The following is a 16,494-nucleotide window of genomic DNA, read 5'->3' on the forward strand; positions in this document are numbered from 1 at the left end:
ACACAGTTTTCAAAAGAATTAATCTCAAGCCACAGCTTCCAGCATCTGCGTCTTGCTCACTGTGTGTGTGAGAGAGAGAGACACGTTTGCCCTGGGGGGGGGGGGAAAGGAGGAATCTGCATATAAAATTTGGAACACAACACAAATCGCATGACTGGGAGCATCTCTCGGCAGCATTGTTCTCGTTTCCTGCCCAACCCCACTCCCCCAATTTTCTCCTCATCTTTTAGATTAATGGTCAAAGCGGCAAATAATCCCCCTGATACAGTCTTGTCTCCCTTTCTTTTTCCTACATGCTTGGGAATTCCTTCTGCTTATTACTAAATCAACCTACTACATTTGTTTCTAGTTTTATGGAGGGAGTCTATAATTCACCAGAAGGCTTCAAGTTATGGGGAACTGTTCTCTCTTCGCTTCCTCCAGCCAATGGCAGCTTGTCCTGATGATTAATTGCTCTCACTGGTGACAATTGGTGCCTTATTTCTCATTTGAATGGATCCTGCTTTAACTTCCATTTGTTCTTGTTCAGTTTCCCTCTGCCACTGCTTGCTTTTGATCACATAGTTTGGTTTTAAGCTTATTTTTGTGTGGTGCTTCCCAACATGCAATGCTGCACACATGTAAACACAGGAGGAAAGTGGGTGTACTATGGTTAGCTGTAGTGACATTCCTGGTAGGTGGAAGCATGTTACTGTAGATAAACACATTCACTGTCTTTCACGTGGGGAGGAGCACACTGTACCAGCAAAATTAAGCAGACATGCAAAATTTCCCTAAGATAAGAGGCCCTCAAGAATCAGGTCTAGAGGGGTGTGTGTGTGTGTGTGTGTGTGTGTGTGTGTTTGAAATCCAACATCCGACAAATGTGTGTATCTTATGCAAAAGAGCAACATGCACCCATTACACTGCCAAATTCATTCTACCTACAGAATTTCCTAATGTTCCCATTCCCGTGAGGGCCCCAGGACTGCGAAAGGGGCCAGTTTCAGGGCCTCCGCCACCCCTGGCTATTCCTAGACTCACGGTGCTACAGTTCCCAGATGGGCATAGGATTCAGAGCCCTCATCAACTCAGGTTCCCTGGCACATTTTCCAGATGTAGAGTTTCCTGGGCAGAAATTCAACAGTTTAAGCCTTTACTTACATTGAAATATTATTATGGGGAAATGTTCACTGTGATTGTGCTTTTTCTAATTTGGCATTTTGCCACACACCCATGAGAGCCATTTTGTGACTGCTGCCCCCACAACACTCTCAAACAGTGCCAGATTACCAAAAAGGCAGATTAGGCACCAGCCTATGGGCCCCATGCCTTTTAGGGGCTCCATGATAACGGATCAAGTCAAGCCTTCTTTGTTCTGTGTCATCCCACTAGAGCGAGAGCATGAGAAACCTCCAGGTACAAAGCTTTCTGTGAGTTAGTGTGTCATGAGTTCCACTGACTCCAGATCCTAGTAGAATATTAATGAGTATTAGGAGAGAATTTGCAAGAGCTTCTCCCCCCCCCCCCATGCAATTTCGACTGACTAGGGACCTCCACAGGGTTTAATCTAGCACTGCTCTCAAAATATGCCTCTTGGTCCAAAAAGGTTGGTGGCTTCTGCAATGAAGAGATAAAGGGCAATTGCATGAAGGTGCTTAACGCTGCCACATTTTATGTCTTGAGGTGGTATATTTATGCTGCTGGCACTGTTAATCTTGAGCTCAAACATTGATTTTTCATGTAACCTGTTGCAGAGGCTTGTCAAATGCACACCTGATGCTCAAGCACTGCAAGGAGCTGAGGTTATTAGGGAGATGCCAAAATATTACAAGGGGCTCTGCTCTGACATAATACCTCATGGCTTCAAAAAGCTTGTTCTTAAATCAGGTTGCAGAGATGGTAAAGTTTTTGCAGTATTGATCCAGGAAATGTAGCCTTTAATGATGTTTATCTTAATTGGCAATATAACATTGTTTAGGAGGCAGACCCCAGCAAACAAATGTACATATTCTGCCCCTTGAGTGAAATCGACTGCATGAAAAATGAACAGGGAGGCAAGATTTCAGATTCAAATGAAGAGGTAGAACAGCATGGACATCTACAGCAATAATGTAGAATTGTGGCTTGTAAGGTTGCTAGGTTGCAACCTGGAGAACAGACTTCTTTTTTTAATGGTCTTGGAGAAAGAGGATTCAGCTGCAGCTTCTTGCTTCGCTAACTGACCTCTTTGCCTTCCTTTCTCACCCATGTGCTTCGGGGAACAGTCTTCTTAAATCAGTCAGGACTAGAGAATCTTGAGACTGAGCCCCATTTTGCTGCTGTTAAAGCATCCTTCCTCAGACTTCTAAGAGGCATGCTGAGGCACACTGTTCTCTTGGAATTAAAACAGAAGGTGTACTTACACCAGAACTGGTGGGGCTGACAGCAAACTATTGCAGCGTGAAGTGCTTCTGTTTAGGTTGCCAGCCAGGCACACCATCTTTCAGGATACTCCATTCCATTTCCCTTCCTCAAACACCAGTTCCACGACCACTAATATGCTCAGTCCTCATTGGACGGTTTTTCGGGTCCCCACCTTTAGGCATTAACTTGAGAGTTTTTGTACTTCTGCAAGCTTACAAATACCTTCCTCTTATGTGTGTGGATGGAGCTACTTTCACTGCGTCTTCACCCTTCACTGGCTATAATTCTCAGCACCCTTAACAAACTGTAGTTCTTACGATTATTTGGGGGAAGGCATGTGCCTTAAATGTGCAGTTTCCTCTGAGGGCAGATACTTTTGCTGCCTCTTCATTTAGTGCAATTAGCTCACTCCAGATGTGAAAGCACAGCAGAATGACCGAGTCCTAATAGTAACAGCTGCCTTATACAAATATAAGCCATAAGTTCATCAAGCTCAGTACTGTCTGCACTGACTGGCAGCAGCACCCCAGGATTTCAGTCAGGAGCCTCTCTCAGTCCTACCTGGGGATGCCAGGGATTGAACCTGAGACATTCTGGATGCAAAGCAGATGCTCTGCCCCTGAGCTGTGGCCCTTTCCCTGTTAAAGGTGGTCTGTCCATTTGACCTCTGTATGTGAAGTGCGAAGGGGTTCCATCCTGTCTTTGGTCTCAGGCAGCAAAATGTCTAGGATCCTCACTGTCCTTAGGGCTCTCCACACTTGCATGAAATTAGGCCAAGGGGGTTCTTGAGATGCAAGTACACCACAAATCCAAATTAGTGGTGTAATGTTGGAAAATGTTGATTTTTCCTACCTAGGCAGTTACCTTTCCACAAGGACCAGCACTGATGCCAAAATCCAGCATTGCCTGAGCTCTGCGAGTGCAGCTTTCTCCTGCATGAAGAGCAGAGTGATTGTGGACTGGGACATTTGCAGGGAAACCAAAATGCTTGTTTACAAAGCTATTGTACTACCAAGCTTACTGTATGCTTGTGAAACATGGACCACTTAATAAATGCCATCTCCAACTCCTTGAAAGATTCCATCAACTGTTTCTTAAAAAAAAAAAAAAAAATTACATTATCACTTGGAAAGACAGGCAAACTAATGTCAATGTACTGGAAGAAGCAAAGAACACCAATGTTGAAGTAATGATTCTTCAACATCAGCTTAATTGGACTGGTCATGTTGTTCAGATACAGTACCTGATTATCTTATTCCAAAGCAACTACTCTATTCCAAATTTAAAAATGGATAGCATAATGCTGGTGGACAACAAAAGAGGTTTAAAAATGCTCTCAAGGCAAATGCATTATAAACACCGGCATCTGGGAAACACTGGCCTGCGAACGCTCCAATTAGAGAATATCCTCTACCAAAGGTGTCATGGACTTTGAGGAAGCACAGACTCATGACAAAAGGGAGAAATGAGCTAAGAGAAAGACACATTTGGCAAACCCTTCCAGTGAACAACTCCTGCCCGGAAACCCGTGTCCCCACGGTGGAAGGATGTGTGGATCCAGAATTGGCCTCCATGGTCACCTACGGTCAGTCACACTGTTAAGGCCATATTCATGGGAGATAAACCTACACCGGAAAAGAAAGAAGAAGAAGCCCACTTCTGGGCTACATTGAGCCAGCATAATCTGCTCAGCATCATGGTCCTGTCTCCTGAGTGGCAGATCTGAAATGGAAACCTGAAGTGCAGACTATGTGACACCCTTGTTTTCCATCACCCAGCCCTCCATCGCTATGGTTGCCTCAGCCATACCTGGAACTGTTAGGGAGGTACAATCAAACAATTCTCTAGGAAAAAATTGTGCCCCTTTGGCGGGGTGGGGAAGGGGAGAGACAAAGCTAGGCTTGGCCAGGCCAGTGTGTGGGGATGGTTAAGTTTCCCTCTCGCTCCCTTCTTTCTCTGCTTGGCCTGAAGCCTGGATGCTTTTCAGAGCGTTTCTGACGCTGCCATCGCTTAAACCAGCAACAAACTCTATTAGCTGCTACTGCAAATTGGATTTGTTCAATGCGATTGGATTTTGCCTCAGGCCTATGTGGCTTTGTTTGGGTGCGGGGAGTGGTGGAGAGTGGGGAGGAGAGGAGAGGAGGGTGGAGGGCGGCGGCAGCCACTAATAATAGTGACTGTTGCATTTGTCTCCACAGTTCAAGCAGAACAGTAATCTGCTCCTAGAGGGCTGGATGAAACAATAGATTTGGGGAGCAGGAGGAAACCACAGGTGACTGCAGAGGCATCAGACAGTGGTGTTTCCTACTCTCTTCCCGAGCATCCTTTTTAGAGCTTTCACAATGTGGAGCATGGATGAAAGCAACTGGTGTGTTTTTTAATAAAAAGAACCTGGTAATGCTTATCAGTTCTGCTGAGGACCAAAACAGAAATGATGCAGAAGATCTGTGGTTGCATCGCCTGACATTCTCACTCCCTGCCCCCACTTTAAAACAGCTGGAGTGGTGGTGGAGCCCTTTCCTCTCTGCAATGTTTTCCTGGTAAAAATTACCCTTTCCCAAAATGTTTTAGGCTCCCTTAAGCTCCTGCTCTGACTAAAAGCAGAGCCCCATTTCCCCCAACTGCTTTAAAGGAAGAGCCAACTGTGGTCACATCTGAAGCATTTTAATCCCACTTTAACATTCATTGTCCCCCCCCCCCCAAATCCTGGAAAGTATAGTTTGTGGGATAATCAGCCTCATATAACCAATATGCTTAAGTCTAATTAATGCACAAAAGGGTTAAGACCATTGAGTAAGCTGTCCTGCCAGGCTTAGCTCACCTTGGGAGGGATTAGGTAATCAAGCGTTTGATCTCTCCCAGTCTACCTGAGGAGCTCAGTGTATGAGGTCTGAGCTGCTTGCTCCAAGCTCAGCCCACATGGCCCTAACAAGCCACTATTCGGTTCCTATATCAATAATTTAGGAACTATCTCCACTGTATAACTAAGCCAAGTTTTACTGCCTGTGCATGGATTTGATCTTTGTAGAGTTTGTAAGTGAACCATTTTTAACATACCAAACAAGAATGCTTGGGTAAGAGGGAAGTTTTGGAACTCATACCAACATATTTTAAAGGTCTAACAGCCTATATTTCCATTCTTTGCTTTGCTGCATATTTTGTGATCTTAAATCTCTCCTGGGGTTCTCTCACCAAAGAGTACTTGTCTCAAACCTGTATTCTGGCATCCAGGAATTCTCCTTTCTATATAATATTTTTTTCCTGCACCAACAGTTTGTTAATGGTGCTGAGAGTTGTTAGGGGACCCCTCACATAGATGCAATTCCCCGCACCTTTAAAAAACTACAGTTCTGATTATTCTTTGGGGTAAGCCATGATTGTTAATGGTGGCATAACAGTACTTTAAATGTATGGTGGGTGTGGACCTGTGAGAGAACTCATCATGGCTTTCCTGTGCCATGTCTGTTTTGGCTCCTTAGCTACAGGTGGCATCTGTTACGTGTCTTCAAAAAGCCCCATTAGCATCTGCAGTGCTTCCAGTAGCTGCCTGCACAGTAGCACGTCCTGTTCTCAGATCTGGTCTCTATTTGTTTGTTTTTTCTTGGAGCCAAACCAAAGAACACAGAAGGGAGGCAGGCAGCAATTTTTGCAGAGAGTTAAACAGCTGCTTGAAAAAAGAGGATTTCTGCTTTTGGTCTGTATGCTCACATTCCACTTTGGTAAGCAGGTTGTGCAGGTTCTTATATTTGTTTCAAAAATCCAGAACCCCAGTTTAACTGGAGGTGTCAGTGGCCCAAAGCAAATATGTATGTGTATGTGATGTGTCTGTGTCTGTGTTTGTGGTGAACATATACCACAGAAAAGTAAAGTAGCTTTCAGATGTCCTGTTTACCAATCATTTGTCCTGTTTGCAGGGAAAGTATAGATGGCATCAGCTATTTATTGAGCCTTCATTCCAATTTCTTTGTGGGGAGGTTGTTGATGGTGTTGCCCCAAGTGACATTCCACACCTCCCAGTGCATTTTACTGACACTTTGCTTGTTGCAAAAAGTCCAGTCTTTGGGGGCAGTTGCTTTGTTGTGCAAAGACTTCCAACTCAGCCTTAATTTCATAACCTGAATTTTCTGCTATGTGACTGAATCCCATTTTAAAATAGCAACAGTCTGTAAGTGCCCTAAGGGTGCTTCCAGATGGGTGTTTTATGATCAATGTTGCTCATGCATGCTTGTTTTGGTTTGGTTTTTCCCCACATCCACACAATGTCATTGGCATCAAGATTATCTGGAATTTCCCCCAGATAATAAGTTCTTGCCACCTATTTGCAATATCTCAATAAAACATAGGTAATATTGAGGCCTCACCTGGAAGCACTCCAAACCTCTTTCAAAACACTTTCAACTCTCTTTAAGAATGCATTTCTTCACTCCAAGCTCAGTTGCTTCTAGAGGTTGGAATCACCTTTATTTTGCACTTGTGTGATGTTTGTGCTTCTTCCTTCACACGAGTGGTTCAGAACAAGTGACAGACTGCTTGCATTTGCCATATAAAATCCGTATTCAAATTCCTGCTCAGTTAAAGGGCTCCTTGGATGGTCTTTGGCAAGTCCCTCTCAGGCTAACCCAGCTGGTAGAAGACTGAAGCTGCTCTCTGGGCTTCTTTGAATGAGGGTGGTCTACAAATAAATAAGCTTTCTTTGGCTTTCTGGATTTTGGCTGGAGAGGCAGCATCTGCCAAAAACAATACTCACCCATCATTGCACAAATTATTATCGCTCAAATGCTTAATTCTTACACATGCATACATAAGCGACCTCCAAAGGCATCTACTTACCATTCAGGTATGTAGTTCTTCATTCATGTATGTGTAATCAAAGACTGCTGTTCTTATGCATATGGGGCAGTATCCAGTGCACTCATTCCACTAATGCAAGGCTTTATGCTTTTGCAACTGTACATTCTGCCCTCTCCTCTCACTGTGCATGCCCTGCACCTCCCCAAATCTGCTCCAGAGGGTTGGGGAAACCCCAGTTCCATTGGACGAGTGTACATAACAGATTATTTAGCACTGCGTTGGCTAATACCCATAGCATGTATTTGCGTTGTGTACACTGTGTTCATATACACACAGAGAAACATGAGAGAGAAGAGAGGAAATGTTGGGGCTTAATTTGGCTGAATACAAAAACTGGGACTTATTTCTGCTTAACCCACATGTGTAGAAATGGGTTGTGGTTACTTGGTAAATGAAATGCACTCTAGAGATGCTCTACAGTCTTTGTGACTACTTTGCATATTCCAGGGCTGTATGTCTTGGCACAGAAAACAGATTTCTGGTCCTGGCGCAAATAAAATAAAAGCCTGGTTATTCACGTGTAATACTATATACCGCTAAGTAGTCTCCATATATGCCTAGTTGCATGGATGCTAGGTGTACGATAGTATGCTTTGTATACTTATATTTATATAACATTGTGTACCCAAATAACTACGTGTGAAAAAAGAAGAACAAATTAACACACGCATGCATATGTTAGTGAAGACCTTACTTGGAAGGTCAATACAGCCCAGGTGGTCCGGAAGGCCCAACAGAGGCTTCATTTCCTTAGGGTCTTGCGAAAGAACAATGTTAGATAGCAACTGATGATTTCCTTCTATCGGTCCACGATAGAAAGTGTTCTTTCATACTGTATTATGGTGTGGTTTGCTGGTGTGACAGCCATGGACAGAAAGTCCCTACAGAGGGTGGTGAAGACAGCACACGATATCATGGGCTATCCCCTGAGTCAGCTAGATGTCATCGCAGGAGACTGTTGCCTCAGAAGAGCGAGGAACATTCTCAGGGATGACTCACACCCTGGCCAGCACCTTTTAAATCTCCTGCCCTTGGGCAGGAGATATAGAAGCCTAATAAGCTGCACCAACAGGTTAAAGAACAGTTTCTACCTGTGGGCCGTGAGGCTGCTGAATGAAAGACAGCAACATTGCAGCTGACGTTCGGAGTTGGTACGTACAACAGTACACAGAGTGTAACAAGGACTGAGAGATTGTGGGGGGAGGGGGGCTCATTTAATCTCACTGTAAACAAGTGGTACAGTGACAATAAAGTATTTCTATATATTCCATATATGCTACGCCAATACCTCTATAATTATCCTTTGATACATAGGTAGAGCAGTCCAGATCACCACAGTACCTAACTCCACCAACTGCTGATGAATCCCATGAAAATATGCTATAACATTTACAACTTGCACTGCACCATTCCTAATGAGCCTTCTCCCACCAAGCCAGTTCCTTCAAACCAGGAGTTGCCTGTCTTATGGAGGGCACCTCCCCAAAGGCCTCGGTAAGCGAGATCGACTCTGGGGTCTATTATTTGGTGCTGACCTTTCTCTGTGGGAATAATACAGTTGAGCGTGGGAGACAGGAAATGCAGCAAATTAGGTTCAGCAGGGGCATTCACAGGACGGGGCTGGGAAACACAGAACCAAGAAGCCTCTTAGGACCCAAAGGGAACACACTTTGCTCCATTCCTTCTCATTTTCTCCCTCCACCTCTTTTAATAAAAGAGCTATTTGTTATCCAAGGCGTTTCCTAGAGAAAGAATGGGCTAATATTTTGCTTTGCTTCTGCTGAATGGGCTGTAGATATTTTATTGGCCATCTGTAGTGTGGCACCAGCGAATCAATACATAGGCAGGCAGGAAGCAGTAGCATGTGTGCAGTTTTAAGGCATGTACACAATTTAAGTGAAAGATGATTAAAGACTCAATGTGAGAGCGGAAGATGTGGCTGTGCAGAGCAGCAAGTGGTTCTTCCCTGGACATGGCAGGAGCTGGAAGATGGCCGTGGCACCCTCAGAAGTCTGGGCGATCTTTCTTCAGGGTTTTGTAGTCCGTGGAGACAGCCATGAACTATGGAAGAAGGTGTTGCTGATGATTGATGGTTTGCTCTCTTTGCCCCGTTGGAATTACTATGGCATGATGTGTCATCCCTCAATGCCCACTCCCCAGCCTTTCCAGGGTTCTGACTCTTCCCACTCCACCCTACATCTGACATGGTCCAATTGGACATTTTCTTCATTCTCTTGTTTTTTAGCTGGGGTGATCAAAACATGTAACCTCCCACATACCTTGTACTGTTCATTAGGACTCAGTTTATTCCACGGTTCTGGATTATTCTTCCTATCCCAACTGAAAGGGGGAAAAGGAAAGGAAAGCCACATATAATAAGTTTTACACATCTGGATAGTGCCATTGAGTATAACCCTCCCACCCTGAGGCAGCTTTGATTTCTTCATCTTTTCTCCTCATAGTATTTTATTATGAAGGATTCATCCAGTCACATTCACATCATTTAAAGCACAGGGCTTCCCACTGCAGAATCCTGGGATCCATAATTTGTCCATCACTAAGCTACAACTCCCTTAACAAACGATGATTCCCCAGTGGTTCATTGTGCTTCAAATATGTTTTGTCTCTGATCACTGCTCTTCTGAGGCTTCAGAACTCTTATTGGCCAAAGCACTGGTATTCCTAAGCTACAAATAACACAAGAGGACAGAAAACCAGGCAGGGTCCTCTCTTACTTTGATGGGTTTCTTGGCAGTGGTAGCCAATGTAGGATTGCTCTGAGGCATCATGGAAAATTAAAATGGAGCCCAGTAGACTTGGCTGCCTGATGCAGAAGGCCCAGGGCAACTGCAAACACTGATGGGTCCTGCTGTGGGACACAAGCTGAGCAGCTGCCCCAGGATGCCACATGCTGGTGTTGGTCCAGAAATTACATTACAGCCTGGCTCCAACTACCTAAGCTACACAATGGTGCTTTTCTGTGAAGGGAGTCTCTTCTCTTTTTTGACTTACTGTATTACTTGTGAGATGTATGGAAGTGAAAGCTGGACCATAAAAAAAGCTTATCGCCGAAGAATTGATGCTTTTGAATTATGGTGCTGGAGGAGACTCTTGAGAATCCCATGGACTGCAAGAAGATCAAACGTCTCCATTCTTAAGGAAATCAGCCCTGAGTGCTCACTGGAAGGACAGATCGTGAAGCTGAGGCTCCAATACTTTGGCCACCTCATGAGAAGAGAAGACTCTCTGGAAAAGACCCTGGTGTTGAGAAAGATTGAGGGCACAAGGAGAAGGGGATGACAGAGGACGAGATGGTTGGATAGTGTTCTCGAAGCTACCAGCATGAGTTTGACCAAACTGCGGGAGGCAGTGGAAGACAGAAGTGCCTGGCGTGCTCTGGTCCATGGGGTCATGAAGAGTCGGACACGACTAAACAACTAAACAACAACAACAACATTACTTGTGAATTGGTTGGAAGGTTCCAAGTCCCATGTGTAAAAGAGATGAGATCAGTGGCTGGGAGTGCAAGATCTTCCTTATGAATTCACCTCACATGTGGTGATGATGGCAGAAGTAGCACATGAGGCCAGAAGCATTTGATCTTGTCTGCTGCTTCTGGCATTGTTGGTGCTGCTCATATATTCTAAGCTTATCAGCATGCTAATGCCTGACCACTGCTCTTGCTGCTCCTCATCCTGCTTCTGCTGTTTCCCAATACAGTGGTACCTCAGGTTACAAACACTTTGGGTTACAGACTCCACTAACCCGGAAGTAGTACTTTGGGTTAAGAACTTTACCTCAGGATGAGAACAGAAATCGCGCGCTAGTGGCACGGCGGCAGCGGGAGGCCTATTAGCTAAAGTGGTACCTCAGGTTAAGAACAGTTTCAAGTTAAGAACAGACTTCTGGAACGAATTAAGTTTGTAACCAGAGGTACCACGGTACGAGGTGAGCAAGGAGGCTGAGGTCAATCTGCAGCTGCCATCCTTGGAGGACTGGGGCATGACAGGTCTCTTTTAGTCACCATGAATGAGCTTGTGAATGCTCCTCTTCCAGCATGGCTGCAATGAGGCAATTGGAAGTGTTTGCTCCAATTTTTAACTAATCACAGGATTGTGCCTGAACCTGAACAAACTGTGGTTAGTCTAAAAAATGATTTATAAATTGAAACAAGCCAACTTCAAGCCTATGTTTTCAATAAACCATAGTTTAGCCATAGTTTAAGGTTCAGACATAATGCTAAACTGTGGTTAACTGAAAATAGAAACAAGCACTTTCATTCTCCTCTCCTGTGGTGAATGAAGGGCACTTTGTACATGTTCAGAGGTGCTTCTATATACCCTATGGCATACAACTGAACCCTGACATGAAATCTGGATTCTGGAGCTAACCATGAGTCCTGATTTTCAAATTTAGCCTTACATGTAAGCTTCTCAGGACTTGTCTTTAAATGTTGTCATGTACATTAAGAAAAAGTGTCATGTAAATTAACAAGAATAAAATGTCTATTGTTGTTCTTGCAAAGGACTAACAAGTATCTCTCATGAAAATTTGGCCCATATACAGTTTGAAACCAGGTCCCCCAAGGCCCACACTGACATCTGGACAAGCGTTTTCTCTTTCCATTGAGTGATGGAGACCAAGGCTATGGTTCTAGCTCCCTGGATTGGGGGTTGGTTTTCAAACATCTGATTTGGTTGTGGTTGCTTTTATCGAGATGTGTACCCTCATATAAATAATGTGTACACACATGAGGGTCCCTCCTCTGAATACACATCTTCCTGCTGCCTCCCCCCCTCGCCACAATCACAGACTCTTCAGGGTGTTTGGGTATTTAGCTGCTGACTCTGGTTCCTTAGCAAGTAATGCAACGTGCTAACAAGATGATGGTTGTAAGCCACAAACTGCCAGGTCTTGTTACAATCCTCTTCTGTTGACTGCACTAACCATATAATCAATGTGGAGAGAGAGATTTTTGTTTCGTTTTTTGTTCAGAATTGCCTTTTGAGGCATCAAAGTATTAGAAGTGAACAAGAAACCATTTGAAAATCTTAGTTCAACAACAAGGTGGGGGGTGGGGCGGCTTCTGCAAGGTCGGGCTAAGACATATTGCTGCCTCCCCCCCCCCCCCAGCACGTAAAGCTAGCTAAAGAGGAAAATCCCACAAGTGCCTCTCCATGGTCCCAAGAAATGAGAACGCAGCCATTATTATTCTTTTGCCCTGATAGGGGCTCAAATCAATGATTAACAATTTCCTGCTATGTCATTATGCTAGGGTAGCCATGTGAGTGACCTATGTTACAGAGAACCATCCTCTATTTTGAAGGGTTATCAGAAGATGGTCTGCTCTTTGAAGGTGTCCTCTCTTTGAGGACTGCCCAGTCCTGGCCTAGTTTAAATAAAAGGAACTTTTAAGAAGAGAAAAGAGGAGCCCTGAAGTTGCCCACCAACAATCAGGAGCTCCTGGTCAGCCGACTGAGCAGTCACACAAGTCACCTGGTGTCATCTCAACCACAGTGATAAATGCATTTCCCTTCTCTTTAAATTACATTTATTATTTCCAAATTTGTGCCTATACATATAAAGGACCACATGCAAATCTCATGCATGTTGGTGTCTTCTATTTGTGCCCAAGGGTAATTTGAAAGTGGAACAGCCTACCAAGGTTATGCATAAAGAAATGTTGGGGCAGAAGTAGTGCTTTAGCAATAGTGGGCTCCATATGTTCTAGAGCTAGAACACAATTCTGCATAAATGTGAAATCTAATTTATTTTTTGGGGTGAGGGTACAGAACCATTAAGATGTAAACTGGCAATGAACCTTACTGCCTGAACCGTGGGTGTGAAGTGAGTTCATTGCATCAGTGATTGTCTCCACAAAAGGCTTGACAATGCTGCACAGAGTGGAACACGCAGAGGAGCATGTGGGGCGCCCCGTGAGACTGAAAAGAAATGCACAAAGATTCAACAGAACCAAGGAGATAAGGAACTATACAGTGGTACCTCTGGTTATGTACTTAATTCATTCCGGAGGTCCGTTCTTAACCTAAAACTGTTCTTAACCTGAAGCACCACTTTAGCTAATGGGGCCTCCTGCTGCCGCCTCACCGCTGCCACGTGATTTCTGTTCTCATCCTGAAGCAAAGTTCTTAACCCAAGGTATTATTTCTGAGTTAGCGGAGTCTGTAACCTGAAGCGTATGTAACCTGAAATGTATGCAACCCGAGGTACCACTGTACAACCTTTAGAAGACATCTGAAAGCAGCCCTGTATAGGGAAGGTTTTTTTAATGTTTAATGTTTGATTATGTTTCTGTGTGTGTTGGAAGCTGCCCAGAGTGTCTGGGGAAACCCAGTCACATGGGTGGGGTATGTAATAATAATAATAATAATAATAATAATAATAATAATAATAATAGATGTCCCAATTTTCATTGTAGAAATGTTGGAGGGTAGGGTTAAATTGACCAAGGGTCTGAATCAGTAAAAGCCAGTTTAACATGTTCACATGGGCTGACTCTCTGTGAAAGGCAGGAATGGAGAACCTCCAGTTGTTGCCAGACTCTAACCTTCATCAGCCCCAGCCAGCCTGGCCAATGACTAGGGGTGATGGGAGCTGTAGTGCAATACTCCCTGGGGGGCCACAGATTTCACCGTCCCTGGTCCTAAGGTGCCGCACTTATCCACGGAGCTTTCTGACATGGTTCGGAAAGTAGAATAATTTAGAGCCAGCACTGACAGATCCTGCAGATTGTGAGGCAGTAAAAAGAAGAAGAAAGTGGGGGGGGGGGGAGCAGAATAGGTGGATGCGAAGCATCATATGATGGAGTGATGGGGAGATTTTGTGGGGTTTTTTGAAACATTAGACTGAATGAGTCAATAGAGAATACACTGTTGAGAAGAATCACACAATAACTAAAATAGAGAGAGCTAAATGAAGCCCAGGAGAAGATTTCTAGTGTAGTTGTGCGAATTTATCCCATCACAATGAAAAAGTTAATGAAAAAACACGATGCTGAGTATTTCTGAGTTATTCTTTGCCCAGTGCACAAGGATGTAACTTTGCGTCCATTGGTAGCACCAGATTACACTTCCACTCACCTTTTGAATGGTTTCATGAACTTTGTGGGTGGCTGGGGAGTAGTCTGGGATACCTGAAAGACATCTGCCTAACCTGAGGGCAGAGGCAGCCCTAGACTATCATGGTAGATCAAGTCAACTATTCCCCAATTCCAGTATGCCACCCCTGGAACTGACCAACAACAGTGTCTTCTGAGAAAAATATACAAGACTTAGTCGTGTGCATTCATTTCAGTGGTTTTACTCTGAGAATGACTTAATTGCACTCAGGCCTATCCATATTCAGCTGCATGTGCATCGGGTCTATAAAGTGGCAGGGATCTAACTTGTCTGCATGCCCGTAGAATACCTTCAGTCTATGGCGGTTAAGGGTGGAGCCAGCAGATACAAAGAGGCTGAAAGGCAAGGTGGGCCAGTCGGAGTGATCCTGGTCCCTCGCCATACTCTATGCTTGGATCCAAGTGTGAAAACCCTTACCTCATGGAGTAACTTGCAACTGCTTGAATGAATGTTCATATGCTATAGTCTGCTAGCAGGACGTAGTGGAATTGAATGGTAGGATGTGAAGAGGGAAATTATATTTGAAAAGCTAGACTGGTGTGCTAGCATGGAGTGTGCCAACTTTGGTTTAAGTTAAAGATGGCACCCTGGGCTGGTCTCAAGGCTGACCAAGGTGGGCAGGCACCGTGCATCAATGGGGAGCTAAGACAGATTCTAGAAAACTGATGGAGCTGGGTACAACTTGGCTAAATGAGGATTTCTTGGCTTTTTGGAGGCCAGGATAGGTTACCTGACAAAATGTGGTTTTACTAGTGGTCATTGTGGTCAGGCCAGTAAAATGCTGGCAGACTGGCAAGCCTCATTTCTAGATTTTGGTTTCTCATTCATGCAGGGGGACCAGAGAGTAAATATAGTAAAATAAAATATATTAAGGTGCTTAGATATTATGGTAACAGAGGCTGTTGTAAGCTGGGTAAGTTATAGACTTGAAGAATGGCATTTTAATGCATATTTACCTGTCAGGCAATGGCCACAGATCGTGGTGAAGTGCCCGGGGGAAATAACCTGCATCTTTCCATTTAAATGAATATCCAGGACAACGGCTGACGTGATATTGAGGCCTGACAGGAGATGGAAAGCTGACTGTCAGCTGCAGGCCTGTCCTCTTATAATGGGGCAGCGTTAACTCTTTTCAGGTCATCACTGAGCCTAACTCACCATTTAAAATATAATACAATCTTAAAGCAGAGGGAAGATTGTGGGGTGGGGTTTACTTCATTTGAAGCTATAGATGGCAAAGTAATCCCTGCTTTGGAAGGAACCTGATAGGATGGGAAGACATTTTAAAGAAAATAAGCTTGGCTTCAGAATTTAGACTCTGGGAACATGGAGCTGTTGTTGTTATTGTTGCTATAGTGATGACGATGGTGATGATGATTAATCAGCTCCCCCTTCCTCCAAGAAGGTCAGAGGAAAATGCAAAAAGATAAGTGTGCCTGCAGCTCACAGTGCAAAATATGCAAAACAAAAGGAAAAAGGAATGGGCAGGGAGGAAGAAAAGGAAGCTTTATCTCATATTACCCTTGCAACTGCCCAATGAGGTGAGGCTGAACAGAGAAATAGTGGCTTGTCCAGCACTCTGCCCAATACCCAGCACAGGCCCCCTGTATTAATTTTCATTTCTTCTTACTTTGAGGGAGTAACAGCAGTCACCTCTAGGTGATCAGCTGTTGCAGGAATAGGGTTGTACACCCCTACACTCTGTTGACTGCAACCAGGGCTCCGTCATTCTCTTTTCTGTCCTTAAAACATAGCTGGCTTTTTAATGTTACAGAAGAGATGGGAACCATATGCAGATCACAGAACCACAGACTCACATAATTGTAGATTTGGAAGTGATCCAAAGGGCAGGAGCGGAGGAAGGGGGTGCAGTGGGGGCAGGCCGACCCGGGTGTCACCACTGAGGGGTGTGACAAAATGCCGGGCGGCACTCACTGCGGGGCCTGCAGTGTGCCCGAGCCATGCGTCTCTCCAAACAGTCCGCCCGCTGCCTGCCCCTCAGCTGTAGGGCAGCTGAGTGGGAGGAGGCAGGCAGACTCCTCAGAGGCCCCGCAGATCGTCCTGCCCCAGCTGGCCCCGCCCCGCGGGGGGCTGGCCCTGCCCCTGGGCGAAGGGCATG

The 16,494-nt window shown here is 44.7% G+C and overlaps 1 protein-coding gene across 1 annotated transcript in view; it reads right to left on the reverse strand.

Annotated features, from left to right (window-relative positions):
• Nucleotides 1-9,000: 9,000 nt before the first annotated feature.
• NDUFA4L2 (NDUFA4 mitochondrial complex associated like 2) overlaps nt 9,001-16,494 on the reverse strand; it is a 33,852-nt gene continuing 26,358 nt past the window's right edge. Inside the window, exons 3-4 of the mRNA XM_081851904.1 lie at nt 9,516-9,576; nt 9,001-9,297 (exon numbers count right to left, since the gene is read on the reverse strand). Coding sequence (XP_081708030.1) covers nt 9,241-9,297; nt 9,516-9,576 — 118 coding nt within the window. The 3' untranslated portion in view covers nt 9,001-9,240. The remainder of the gene's footprint in view (nt 9,298-9,515; nt 9,577-16,494) is intronic.

The sequence above is a fragment of the Podarcis erhardii genome (genome assembly GCF_964252035.2).
Source record: "Podarcis erhardii genome assembly, chromosome: 2".
In the NCBI taxonomy this organism is placed as follows: Eukaryota; Metazoa; Chordata; class Lepidosauria; order Squamata; family Lacertidae; genus Podarcis; species Podarcis erhardii.